This window comes from Nematostella vectensis, chromosome 2 (assembly GCF_932526225.1).
Source record: "Nematostella vectensis chromosome 2, jaNemVect1.1, whole genome shotgun sequence".
NCBI lineage: Eukaryota > Metazoa > Cnidaria > Anthozoa > Actiniaria > Edwardsiidae > Nematostella > Nematostella vectensis.
The window spans coordinates 13806954-13820946 of record NC_064035.1 but is presented as its reverse complement, the minus strand read 5'-3'; the positions used below and the strand labels follow the sequence as shown (position 1 = coordinate 13820946).

General features: G+C 39.3%; 1 protein-coding gene across 1 annotated transcript; it reads right to left on the bottom strand.

The window, feature by feature from the left end:
• Positions 1 to 13368: 13368 nt before the first annotated feature.
• Positions 13369 to 13920, bottom strand: LOC5521791 (octapeptide-repeat protein T2). The gene has a single exon (XM_001641415.3). It carries the CDS (start codon positions 13918 to 13920, stop codon positions 13369 to 13371), a length of 552 nt encoding a protein of 183 aa, XP_001641465.3.
• Between the last annotated feature and the right edge of the window lie 73 nt (positions 13921 to 13993).

Genomic DNA, 13993 nt, shown 5'->3' with positions numbered 1-13993 from the left:
ATCGCCACAGGAATCCCTGAACCCCAGAAACAGTAGCTGGCTACGGTGCCCTTCGAAATAACTAATGTATTTTCCAGTTATCCTTAAAGTTTGTATTTATAACACTAGTTAAGTAACATGGCACCGAGTGCCAATTCCATTTTCCACGTTGTTAAAAAAATACTTGCAAGGTTTTTTTATTTCATAAAACATCAGTGCAAACGGCAAATGGCTAATGACAAATAGCAGTTCTACGACCGAAAGGACCCATGGATCCCAAAATATTAGTTCCAAATTCAGAAAAAATATGAATAAAACATATGGCTCTAACATCCTTTATCACCTTTATTTTAACAATAATTACTACCGATAAAAATCTTTCGGTCGTGGAACTTAAATTTGGAAATTGCCATTCGCCGTTCGCACTGACAACCTTTATTTAAATAGGTGTATGTATGAATATTCTGAATATATGACCTGCATGTGAATAGATTGTCTACTAGTATTGTTTATCTAGCAGGATTGAGCTTCTTTACAACTCCTAAAGGCTTTAGTAATTATTTTTGCGAAATTGTGCTAACAATGCCTGTTGTATCTGTTGTTTATCCTTCGGCTTCTTGTCTCTCATCTCGTACTTGAAGAAGGGCGACAATTTCACGCTCGTCGTAAAATACAAGTTACCACTAGAAGTTCTTATGGAGAAGCGAAGTGTGTTGACGCCACGTAATAACCTGCCAAATTTGTTATAACGGCCACATTTGTAATGAGGTAGGCCACATTTGTAATAAACTATCTGATATCTCCTGATAGAAACATCGTACGACAACCAAACTTGGTAGTTGTCATATACGTGTCAACATATAGTGTACTATACAGAATTTATGATCTCCTGCTTCTCCCTAAAAATAGCTTCTGTAAGTACACTGCAGTATTCAATGGAGCACACAAATTTCTAAACTAATATGTGTGTCTCCTCCGTGGCTGTGTTTGTCTTGGTTTAAAGTCATGTAGCAATCAATTTTGTCTATTTCTTGCGCGATGATTTGCAATCATAGAAGTTTTGGACTGGACATTGCTGTGGAAAGATGGACTCAAAATATAAATTACTGCAAACCCAGTATCGAATAAAAACAACAACACTTTTATGTCTGATATGAAAAGCGGGGCAGAGAAATGAGATTATTCAGAGTGTTTTAAAATTTTCCTGTAAATACGGCCAAAGAACACGCAAAAAGTAAACATAAACACAACGCTAGACTACATACGTCTTTTCAACAAGTTGTTCTTTTATTTTTCACTATTTATGTTTTTCGCCCTTTGTTTACCGTTAATATCATTACGGACAAATATAGAGCATGGGCTACCTGTGAATATGCTTGAACACAATGAATTTGGCAACCGTCAAAATTGCTTCGTCCCCGCGAGCGCAAAAAAAGAGGTCCTTTCCGTGGGAGGGAGCTTCGAAATTAGTCTGCTCTAATTTTGAAATGGTGTGGTAAGCTGCATGGCGAAATGTGCAAAAACAAATTTAAATGATAACTAACGCCAGTTGAAGATAATTTATTTTTCCATTTTTCATAACTGTTATATTCATAGTTTTTTGTCCAATATTAATTAAAGTGCTTATCGCAAATGCTTACAACATATTACGCCCTAATATGTGATTCTAGAGGAGGCACTGGTTTGAGGGGCTATGTAATGTGCTTATTCAATAAAAGCTATTTCATGGTGTGTGCAAACAAAATGGGAAAAAGGCATAATGTGTAAAGGAGTGATAACTAAGGGTATGTCACAATACAGTAAAGATATATTTTCAAGAAATTAGCCATGATCCTCATTTATCCATGTTTAATCATGTCAAGGTTCTAAGCCGTAGAATTTGGTCCATCACACTCACATTCCTCATTTTTTAAACGTAAACATTACGAAAAGAGTTCGATTTTACGGCAGTCTCCAATAAAAACGTTCAATTTGAAAAGGTTTCCCAAGCGATATTTTACTTTCAAACACAGGATTTCATCAATCAAATATCAAACTTGGTATAGAGCAGGATACCTCGCTGTTTTGGTCACTTTTTGCGATGCGACGTCTCGCTAACAAAACAAATTAAAGTTTCAAACTCCGCGCGGCCATTTTGAATATTTGCGTAATAAGAAGTTAAATCGATATTACCAAAAATGGCAATGTACTGCACTATTCATTCCTTTATATTTTTTTTAAATATTGGGCTGGGCACGTGCTCCCAGCGCCCCATACCTGCTACGGTCCTGTATTGCAAAGACAACTCGACAATATCGCCCCGATATCTTCATCAGATGCAGGTTACAATGTGCTTGACTCGCCATTGTCTACTAAATATAGACTTTCCCCGACTCTCTATGTCCTGTTGAGTTCAAAGACAAAGGGACAAATAGCGTTCAAATTTATCCATTAGATTAGATAATGGATCGAATTTGTTTACTGAGGCATATTTATTTATCTTAGTCGAAGGTCATAGAGAGACTGGGGTACTCCCCAGCTCAATACAAAACTGCCCTTGAGAAACTAGACCAAAAGTACGGCGGAGAGAAGCGCCTATTACAGCGCCATTTGGATACCATTTTGAAAGCACCTGAAGTGTCAGAGGACAACCTAAAGCAACTAGAAGTATTTTCAGACCGTCTGACAGACATCGTCGCGAAACTAGAGGATCATGGGTATCGAGGAGAATTGACGGGTAAAAAATGGATGGAAGCGAATGTCAAAGACCGATGGAGCCTTGCGAAAACCAAGAATCTCTGTTTCCGATGCCTAAAGAAAAATCACAGAGGGTCCGAATGTCGTAGCAATAACCGATGCAGCGTTGGTTCAAAGTTTTTTTAATTGTTTGTAAGCCAATCAGCGTCCAGTAATACTGCACTGAATTACCTGAAAACTGCACTGCTCTCATCCAATCAGAATCAGAGTAATTTTGCCATGTATATTATAAATAACATAATTATCAATCCTCAAGCATCGCTCAGCATTGCTAAGAAGTTTTTTGCTAAGAAGGAACTGTGTATGTTTTTTTATGAAGTATCAAGAGTGCCATGCTATGTCATCTCAATGCCAACTGGGGCATGGACGCCATCTTGGATTTTGTTATTCCACCTTCCAGATTCATGTCATTTATGCAGTGGAAAGACCAGTTTCGTGATTTCATTCATTACTGCATATTTTAGTATTGTGTCAAGGTTACACGATTTTCATTTGAAATATTTCTCTTCTAATCTTGTTTGCACTTTCATCTTCGCTGTTTTTTCTTTACAAGTGTTGTAAATATGAAATAGAAATAAATATTAATAACATATAAATAGATCTAGAAAAGTGATGACCTATAATAAATAATTTAAACTAAAGCAGAACAGCATTTCCAGAAAATGTGCTTTTATTTGTTTATTTATTATTTATGTTAATTTGATTAATCCTTTTTTCTTTATTTCAACATTTTTTATGTCCTTGTTTTTGAAATACATATATATCTTGCTACACTTACACTATATTCCTTATTTACACCTTTTTACATAAAGAAGTGATTGTCTAGAGCTCATTACTAAGGGTAGTACACTGACACATTGCTTTACTTTAGTAATGTGTCAATTTGATAAATCCTGTAATTTAGTTTTGCTACAAGAGTATTTTTATTAAAATATTAGAATTATCTTTCTCTTATAATGATTTTCATATTTTGTTTATTATTATGATTATAAACTGCATTCTATGATACTGTAAATATTTGAAATGCAATTATGCGGCTGGCGCCAACCTTAAGCTCCAGCTTTAAGCAGCATATTTCAATAATATACATAATGTGGGCAGTTTCATAGCCTTTTGTATCTCTTTTTGCTATGGCAATCTCTTCATCCGATACCACTAGATTAAAGAGGAATTGGGAAAGTGGGGTGTTGATGGGCAGTTTTTTTTTGTCTCAAGATGACAGAGAATCTACTTTACTCGTTTATCATCCCTTGCTGTGTCGCACAACTGCTGAATGGCTGCTATTTGTTCATATATTTTTAACGTTATCTAATTAAGACCCTTGAAATCTCCTTGAAAGATGGTTTATTGATAACTTCAACCAACTCCCCATCTTGTGCTTAATATAACTCCTATGTGTTTTCTTTCACATTCACCTAAATAAACTCCAGTGTAGAAGATTGAACTTAACATTTAAACATGGTTTCTTTTGCCCCCCCCCCCTCTATCAACCAAGGCATTTGCCGTGTTTTAATTGATATAAAGCGCTTAGGGTAAGAGCTGCTTTATTAATATCAAATTCTTCTTACAGTTGTAAGCGATTCTCAGGACAGTCAAATGTAACTTTTTTTGTTTTTTTGCTGGGCTGTAGCCATCAAATGCACAATGGTACAACGAACCAAAATGAATGCTTGTGTAAATGGGCAAACTGTAGAAATGCATTTAATTTTCTTTCATTATTTATAGCAGAATTCAAAGACTTACAATGTAGTAAGGTGCTTTTAGAGAAAATCTTGTGAAAAAAGCAGACATTTAAAATAAGAATGATTGGTGCAGTCCTTTGTCGTAATCTGCTTTTTACTTTTCGCAAATTCATGAAAGAAAGCCAGTAGCACCTGATGTTGCTGCTGTGATGAAAGTTTTTCTGCCTCTTGTTTTGTGTAGCAGTAGTTCATTGCCTTTCTCTCAGATGTTCTAAGGTGTGTGCACTTCTATCTTGTGAAAAATCTTCAGTATTGATGCATGCTCGTACAAATGCTGCTATATACTTTACGTAAAAGCTCACCAAGTTTGTTTGATTGAGCTCTACTCACTATAGAATTTTAGCGCCGCTCGGCACTTTAAAAAATATACATGACTGTATAAAACTAACTTTCTAGGGCTGTAGAGCTTGAGATATAATGGTCATAAAACATATATTAAAATTAAAGTCTGCACCATGAATAATATAATTATGAATTAAAATAAAGATCTAACTTCCTGCTGTTCTGAGCAACTTTGTAGCAGCCAACTATGTCTACTGGTCTTGTTAAGAAAGATGGTAAAAATGTAATAATGGCTTCCATTAAAAAAAATCTAGAAATTCAGTCTGACAGCCAGAAAACATACTGATGTAAAATTTTGGGAGTCTCTTCAGGTCCAGTGGGGAAAAGGTCATTTGTCTTATTCCCAAGACTAGGAAGCAAGTTATGCCAGAACTGAGTGAGTCCCACGGGGAGTTCTGGCAAGCTTGATAAAACAATTTAAAAAAAACAAGGGGTCTGATAGAAAAATTTGAATCTTGAATGACAGGCTATGCGCAGCAGAGGTTACGTTCTGTTAGGCGCAGCCAATTACATTTTGGTGCCTCTGTAATAGATAAGATTTATGTGGTAACAACATATAGTGAAATGACTTCTGCCAGTGGGTTTGTTTGGATTTCTTGACTGCGTTTCACTCTCCGTTATAGGCACAACATCTCTCTGTGCTCTTCATTCATATACTTCTACTGTTTTCTTTTGATACCATCACCAAAACTAAAAATGGCTAAGGGTTATAATAATTAACGTGCACAAATAGATACATTTGTTCTTATAATAACAACGGCCTTGTTTTCTTGGAAGGATGTTACTCTTGTTATCAGTCGATCTCCTCCTCTTTTTTGTTTTCACTGGGTTTGGACTTACAATCTGTCCAGCTTTGTCTCGACCGGGGGGAGTATCCTGTCCCGACCAGAAACGTCACCAAGCGTTCTAGTACTGCTTGATACTTTGGACTGCTCTGTTTGCTATAAAGTAGCACACGCAACGAAGAGGCAAGTGGGAGTCGAGAAATCAGTCTCAGCTCCCAAGCGCGCCCGGTCAGACCCTACTCTAAATATGTTTAAATGAAATTCAAACATATTTTTTAATGTTTTGATGTTTTTGTTGTTGTTGTTGTTGTTGTTGTTGCATTGGGTTCGTTTCCGTCCTTGTTCTTAATCTTCAACTAGCATTGCAGATTGTATTGAATAATCGCAGAAGCTTATTACACCGGTTATCCACAATAACTATCGTGACCGTGATAAATATTGTTATACCCTTTACAACGTATATCGTAATAAAAAAAATCTCTCTTCTCCATACTTGAAAGTTTTCCCAAGGATCCACTTGACTTAGATGCATCTCTTCTCGAATTGTTGATGGGAACCCAAGTGGTAACTTGTTATTATCCACAGCGACGCCACCATTTCCAACCAAAAATAACATGGTTGTAAAAGTTCCATTGTCTGTTTTTTTTTTTTCAAGAAGGGTACCTTGTGTAATACTGGTTATTATTTTTTTTTCGGGGTCCGGTATCCATAAAATCGCGCGCTCTGATTGGCTCTCGTGAGGTCCGGTATCCTACGATCCGGACCGGTATCCGGATCCGGTATCCGGATCCGGTATCCTACGATCCGGACCCCTCACCTCCAAAGCTCGAAATAATGAGTTGATTTGTAAAATGATCATCGAAAACTGAATTTTTACTACCGAGGTTATAGATCTTCACATTAAAACTGCATTTTACTTGTCATTTTATCTAGAATTATCGACTTTACGGAATATCGGCTTCAAACTCCCTGTGATTTGACAATTTCCCGCCATAATGATTTTGCAATGCGCGAGACAACTTCAAGTTTGCTGTAAGTTAATTTGGGATAAAAAAAGGCAGCAAATCGTCTCTAAATACGAAGAAAAACGAAAAATGTATCCACATTCAAAAGAGGTTTTTAGTGAATATATCTTATCGTCTGTGGAGGATTTGAAGCGAAAGAAGAAATTTCTACGATCAATTCGAGTTGAGAACGACGTATCTATTGGACTAAATTATTTTACAAAATTGTTGGTCAAAACTCAGAGAATGTCTTCTTTGGAGGTTCTGTATTCCTGAAGGATGAAAAGCTTTGTGTGGAAATAGAAAATGGAGTTTATTGAATGATTATGATCGAACAAAATCTTCACGAACATCGGCGAAAGTCAGAAGCGAAACCTCGCCTTGTGCAACCATAAGCCCGTAAGGTTAAAAAAGTTGGAAAATCTTTGGCCTCGGTCAGTATTTTCAAGATCTCGGTCACGGTATTTCACGATACGGACCGACCCTTAGCTGGGAAATAACATATATGTATTTCAGCAAGTAAAATCCAACCACTTGTAACAGTAATCATCAACATTCATTGTCATTTTACGCATGAAGTGTGTTTGTCCTTGCTATAGATTTGTTCTGATATTCTGTTAAATTGTATGTGCGAAGAATCAGACAATATACGACTATCAGAAATACATAATTTCTTCTTTTCTGCAGTAATTTGATCTGTCAGGCCACAAGAGGATGTTTGCAAATTATTGCTTCTTACTAAGAGATCTTTATCGTAATCATCTTCATCTTCATCTCCATCTTCATCTACACTCGCTTTTTTGAGACAGTGACATTCGTAAATCAATTAACGTCCTTGCTTGTCTTTGACATATAATGAACTTTGCCCGACAATCTTTTTCACAGCATGAAAATCGTAAGAAATTCTTTCTCCCATTTCAACGTAAGAGACGGTCTTTTTTGGTTCTATTTGTTTCGATGCTTGAGCCATTTACCTACCGACGAGCTATGGAAAAGCATTTGTCTGGCTCTCACCAGGGCATTTGAAGTAACTTTGGAGAACTTAACAGAAGTATTGGCTGAAGAGGAGGTGAGAAGGTTTGAGGCCTCTCCAAGTAGCTTGGCAATCCTCTCTTTTTCTCCTTTGCACATGCTTTTCGAGAAAAACGGCTGCCGAACTGGTCATACCACGAGAGATGTATACTTCACTGACGAAATCTGCTGACCATACGTTGTGAAATGGCACGCCCCAGGAAAATTGAATAAAAAATAAACAGATTGAATAAAAATGTTAAAGACTGAATAAAAAAAGGAATTATTCGACCCAAAGAAAATATAGAAATAAATTAATTTCTACTGCCTTGGCCTAGAAAGGTTGAATGGAAAAATTAAAGAGATAGAATAAAAAAGGAGAAGTTTCAATGCTAAATAAAGATTGAACAAAATATTTAGTCAATGATTGAATATTGCTACCAAAGGGTATACATAATCGATGCTTTGAATTTTGTTTGGTTAATACTACCACAATGCACATGGTAATTTCAGTCTATTTTTTTTTTCTTCACTACAGAAATGACAAAAAGCGAATAGGCAATTCATATGACTTTCATACACATACGCTAGGAATGACCACACCAAGGAAATGGCTGTGGAATATGCTGTAGAAGGGCGATATACTGACAGATGGCACAACGAGTTCTGACCCTATCCCGTAATATATAGATTTAGGCGATACCTAAAAGCGAAGATCCAAACGACCAAATCTTTGCTTATTTTCGCTTAATAATTTAAAAAAATTAAAATATAATATTTCTGTTTTTGACGACGTCAACGATTTCACAGATCGCGCGACCAACTTGGTATACCCCCTTCCCACCACATCTACGTGACAAATAACAAGTTAAGTTTTTATACGCTGTTTCGGCGTCAGGGAAGCTTTAATTTTTTGACGTCATCGAAGCCGTCACGTGACCACCTCATTGCACCCCAATCAAAGCATGACGTCAGCTACTTTCGCTTTTCGTGACGTCATTGATGACGTCACAATAATGTGACTATATTGGTGCACCCCCCATCACACCTTCATGACACATACCAAGGCGTCAGGGTAGCTTTACTTTTTTGACGTCATCGATGCCGTCACGTGACCATGTCATTTCACCCCAATTGAAACAAACATCACACCTTTTTTTTTAATTTTGATGACGTCAGCATACTTTCGCTTTTCGTGACGTCATTGATGACGTCACAATCATGTAACTATATTGGTGCACCCCCCATCACACCTTCATGAAACATACCAAGATTAGTAGGTATATGGTGTTTTGTTTATGAGATATGGATATTTTTGTTCTTAATGAAATCGGAATAGTTTTGCTTTTAGTGCTTTTTGCACCCCTCCACTTGACACAAACATGACACCTACCAAGTTTGGTTGTGAAACAATGTTTCTTTCAAGAGATATGAATGTTTTTGCTTTTAATCACGTTTTTTGCTTTAAGTAATAATAATAATAATAATAATAATAATAATAATAATAATAATAATAATAATAATAATAATAATAATAATAATAATAATATCGGCATTTATATAGCGCCTCATCAATAATTGCCCTAGGCACTTTACAATTATATATCAATTAAATAAACATTACACAATTAAAAATCAAAAATCACCCTGAAAATACATTGTGTCTAATAGGAAATGTTACATTTATAAAAATCGATATTATAATTAAAAAATATATATATATATATGTGTGTATGTAATGTATAATTAACAGTGATATTAAAAAGAATGAATTTTAAACTAATTATAAATTAAATGCTTCTTTAAAAAGGTGAGTCTTAAGGCATTGCTTAAAAGTATTGAGATTTTGTATTGTCCTTAAGTGAAATGGCAACTCATTCCATAGTTTAGGAGCCGCAATCGAAAAAGCGCGGTCACCATAGGTCTTCAAATTGCCCCGTTTGACCTGAAGGTATTGTTGAGAAGCAGACCGTAGTGATCGGGAATGAGTTTTATACTTGCATAGATCTTTAATATATGGTGGAGCCATTTCATTGAGAGATTTAAAAACAGTCAATAAAACTTTAAAAATTATCCGGTACTTTACTGGTAAACAGTGGAGATCTTGCAGGATAGGTGTTACATGCTCAGTCTTTTTTGTTAAGCTGATAATACGGGCAGCTGTGTTTTGAATTAGTTGTAATTTATGAATTTGGTAGTCAGGTAATCCATAAAGGAGGGAATTGCAATAGTCTAGTTTTGAACTGATAAAGGCATGTATAAGTATTTCTGTGGAATTCTTGTCAAGGTACTTCCTAATTTTGGCAATATTTCTGAGGTGGAATCTTGCAGATTTACATACCGTTTTGAGATGATCTTCAAAAGAAAGATACTTATCAAGAATTACTCCCAGATTCCGTGCAGCGGAGGCAGGTTTGGTGATTTCATCAACCACCTTTACATGTTCAAGACTTGGGGCAGGACAGAACTTGGAGGAAAAAAGAATAAGTTCTGATTTATCATGATTTAGTTTTAGCCCATTAGCACCATCCAGGCATTGATCTCATGAACACAACATTCAACTTTAGTTTTAGCCATCAAAAGTTCATCTTGTGAATTACCTCGAAAAGAAACGTAAAGTTGTGGATCATCCGCATAAAGGTGGTATAGAATGCCATGTCGTGCTATGATCTGAGCAATGGGCGAAGTATAGGCAAGATAGAGTAGCGGGCCTAGGACAGAGCCCTGAGGAACAAAATATTAAGTGACGTCATCGATGACGTCACACAACACAAGACCATATTCTTGCATCCCCCTTGACACCTACATGACACCTACCGAGTTTGGTTACCATATGATGTTTCCTTCGTCAAATATAAATACTTATTTATTTTGATGATGACAGCATATTTTTGCTTCTAGTGACGTCATCGATGACATCGCAAATCACGTAACCACAGATTTGCGCCTCCCTTGACACATACATGACACCTGCCAAGTTTGGTTGTCATACGATGCTTTTTAGGGACGGACGGACGGACATCGAGTCGATGTGTTACCAATATTTGTTACCATATTTGTTTTATATACCACTTTTTCTTAGGTATGGGGCTCCGCTTCGAGAATGAAAAAACTTGCATGCTCAATGCAAACCCTCTAATTATTCATGTTGTGGACCTGGGAGACATTTTCACGTGCAGAGACATTTCACTATTGTTACGTAGCAAACTGGTAACGCAATCTTGACGTAAGTTTGCTGCATAACAATATTCCCTTGGGCTGCCCACTTCACGTCTAAGTTCAGGTTGGCCTCCATCAGGGAAGAGCAGACTACTCGGACTGGATAAACGTTTACACATTTGACCGAGGTCGGGACTTGAGCCCCCGCCGGTTCGGCACCACACCCTAGGAGTGACATACGTCACTGCGCACCTAATGGGCGGGCATTGCTAGCGAGCCGAAGCTCTCTAACCCCCTCTGGTAGTTGCTCATTTTACCAGAGTTAATCAACCTTTCTCTCGTCAACCCTAGGGGGAAAGTTCAGCCATTGGGCCTAGAACCTTCCCAGAGAGCCCATGGTCCACGCGACTAAACCATTAATCTAACCAGTCGCGAAGCCAGTAAGGGCGGCAATTGTGACGCTCGCTCCATGAGCGACGGACTTCAGAGATCAGCCCAAAGGGCCTGCCATTGACTACCATGGACTGCCACATTACTCAATGGCAAGCCATGGTAGTCAATGGCAATCTATTGTCATGGACTGCCATGAGTTACCATTGACTATCATGGCATACCATGGACTGCAATATTACTCAATGATAAGCCATGGTATTCAATGGCAGTCTACTAGTATGGACTACCATGAATTGCCATTGACTACCATGGCATACCATGGACAGCCATATTACTCAATGGCAAGCCATGGCAGTCCACTACCATGGATTGCCATGACTTGCCATTGCCGCCATGTCTTGCTATGACTTGCCATTGACTACTATGGACTGCCACATTACTCAATGGCAAGCCATGGTAGTCAATGGCAGTCTACTACCATGGGCTGCCATGGACTACTTGAATATTTGATAATAAACGATGACCAACTCATAAAGGTACTAAGTTGTCCATAGCTGCAAATGAGAGAATACAGAGGCACACTCTTAGACCCTACACCCTAAGGTAAACTTTGCCTGCAGTAGAGCTAACCACCCCATGCTTTTAGATCCACCGGGTTGTGGTTGGTGTCCAAAGACAGCCTAAATATGTTTTATATATTGATCCCCCCTTCCCCTTAAAGAATCCTTGACCCGCCCCTGTATAGCATACATTTTATAGCTTATTTTTGTTAGAGAACACCACCAAAACATTCCAGGGATAAGCCAGGATTTGCAAATGGCGGGTCGAGGACCTGGAGATTCCAAATAGAGGGGATCTATTTTAGCCACTGGAAATTTCGAGGGTGAGGGGTTTTAAAGCCATCGAAACACTGGAAATTCCAAGGGGAAAGGTTCTGTTAAGGCTGCAAAAAAATGTTTTTTGGAAATTCCAGGGGAGGGGATATTGAAGACACCTGGAATTTCCAGGAGTTAAGGAGCACTGGAAATTCCATGGGAGGTGTTCCCTCAAAGGTAAGTCCTTGACCCACCCGTATGGAATAATAATGCGACAATCCAATGATTGCAAGATCAATAACCTCTGGTTATCTCTACAATGAAGCCCGAGCAAATGCTCTAAGAGTATCTAAATTGTAAAACAAACTTCAAAGTAGAAATTAGCTATTCTATTTCAATATCTAGTAAAAATTCATCGATCGATTATTTAACGATAATTATTTAACGATAGTTTGTTTTTCTTTGTGCTGCTTTGTGTTTTTTGCTGCAATTTGGGGTGCTCGGAAAACGAAGACTAGCCATCAGCATTGAGTACCAAGAGTACCAAACAAGAATAAAAATACGAGACCCTCTCAGTAAACCTGGGGTCTTCGTTTTCCGAACAGAGGGGGGTGGGGGTAAACGGGAAACGAAGACCTCGATAAAAATAATATTACGTGACCAGCCCTCTCCAGGGTCCTTTCCTCCTTGCCTCTGGGGTAAGGGGAGGGTGGGAGCCTGGGAACGAGGATTCGCAAGTAGATTATTAATTGCGCACCGGGGGAGGGGACGGGAGACTTAGTTTCCAAGATGGCGGCTTGTTCCACAGGAAGTCCAAATAGATTGAGCTTGCTTTTTTGATGGCTAGTTCGGCAAAATTAGTGTTGCTCGCTCGAGCAATACCACCTTACGTCCGTTTGCCGGGAAGACAATAACGCAATGAGCCTGCGCAGCCGCAATGCTGTCTCATGTGCTTCCTTACCGCACAGGCGTATGGCTGTCTCATGTGCTCCTAACCGCCCAGGCGTAATGCTGTCTCATGTGCTTCCTTACCGCGCATGCGTAATGCTGTCTCATGTGCTTCCTTACCACCCAGGCGTAATGCTGTCTCATGTGCTTCCTTACCGCGCAGGCTGAATGCTGTCTCATGTGCTCCCTTACCGCGCAGGCGTAATGCAGTCTCATGTGCTTCCTTACCGCGCAGGCGTAATGCTGTCTTATGTGCTCCCTTACCGCGCAGGCGTAATGCTGTCTCATGTGCTTCCTAACCGCCCAGGCGTAATGCTGTCTCATGTGCTTCCTTACCGCGCAGGCGTAATGCTGTCTCATGTGCTTCCTTACCGCGCAGGCGTAATGCTGTCTCATGTGCTTCCTTACCGCGCAGGCGTAATGCTGTCTCATGTGCTCCCTTACCGCACAGGCGTTATGCTGTCTCATATGCTTCCTTACCGCCCAGGCGTAATGCTGTCTCATGTGCTCCCTTACCGCGCAGGCGTAATGCTGTCTCATGTGCTTCCTTACCGCGCAGGCGTAATGCTGTCTCATGTGCTTCCTTACCGCCCAGGCGTAATGCAGTCTCATGTGCTTCCTTACCGCACAGGCGTAATGCTGTCTCATGTGCTTCCTTACCGCGCAGGCGTAATGCTGTCTCATGTGCTCCCTTACCGAGCAGGCGTAATGCTGTCTCATGTGCTTCCTTACCGCCCAGGCGTAATGCAGTCTCATGTGCTTCCTTACCGCACAGGCGTAATGATGTCTCATGTGCTTCCTTACCGCGCAGGCGTAATGCTGTCTCATGTGCTCCCTTACCGCGCAGGCGTAATGCAGTCTCATGTGCTTCCTTACCGCACAGGCGTAATGCTGTCTCATGTGCTTCCTTACCGCGCAGGCGTAATGCTGTCTCATGTGCTCCCTTACCGCGCAGGTGCAATGCTGTCTCGTGCTCCCTTACCGCGAAACTGCAATGCTGTCTCATAATGCCTTCTCATGTGGTCCTACCGCACAAAAGGTGCAATGCTTTCTGTGGTCCCCTTACTGCGGTAACAACA

What these genes read in the sequence shown, in the direction of transcription:
- LOC5521791 (XM_001641415.3), bottom strand. Translation starts at nt 13,920, where the DNA reads ATGAGACAGCATTGCAGTTTCGCGGTAAGGGAGCACGAGACAGCATTG.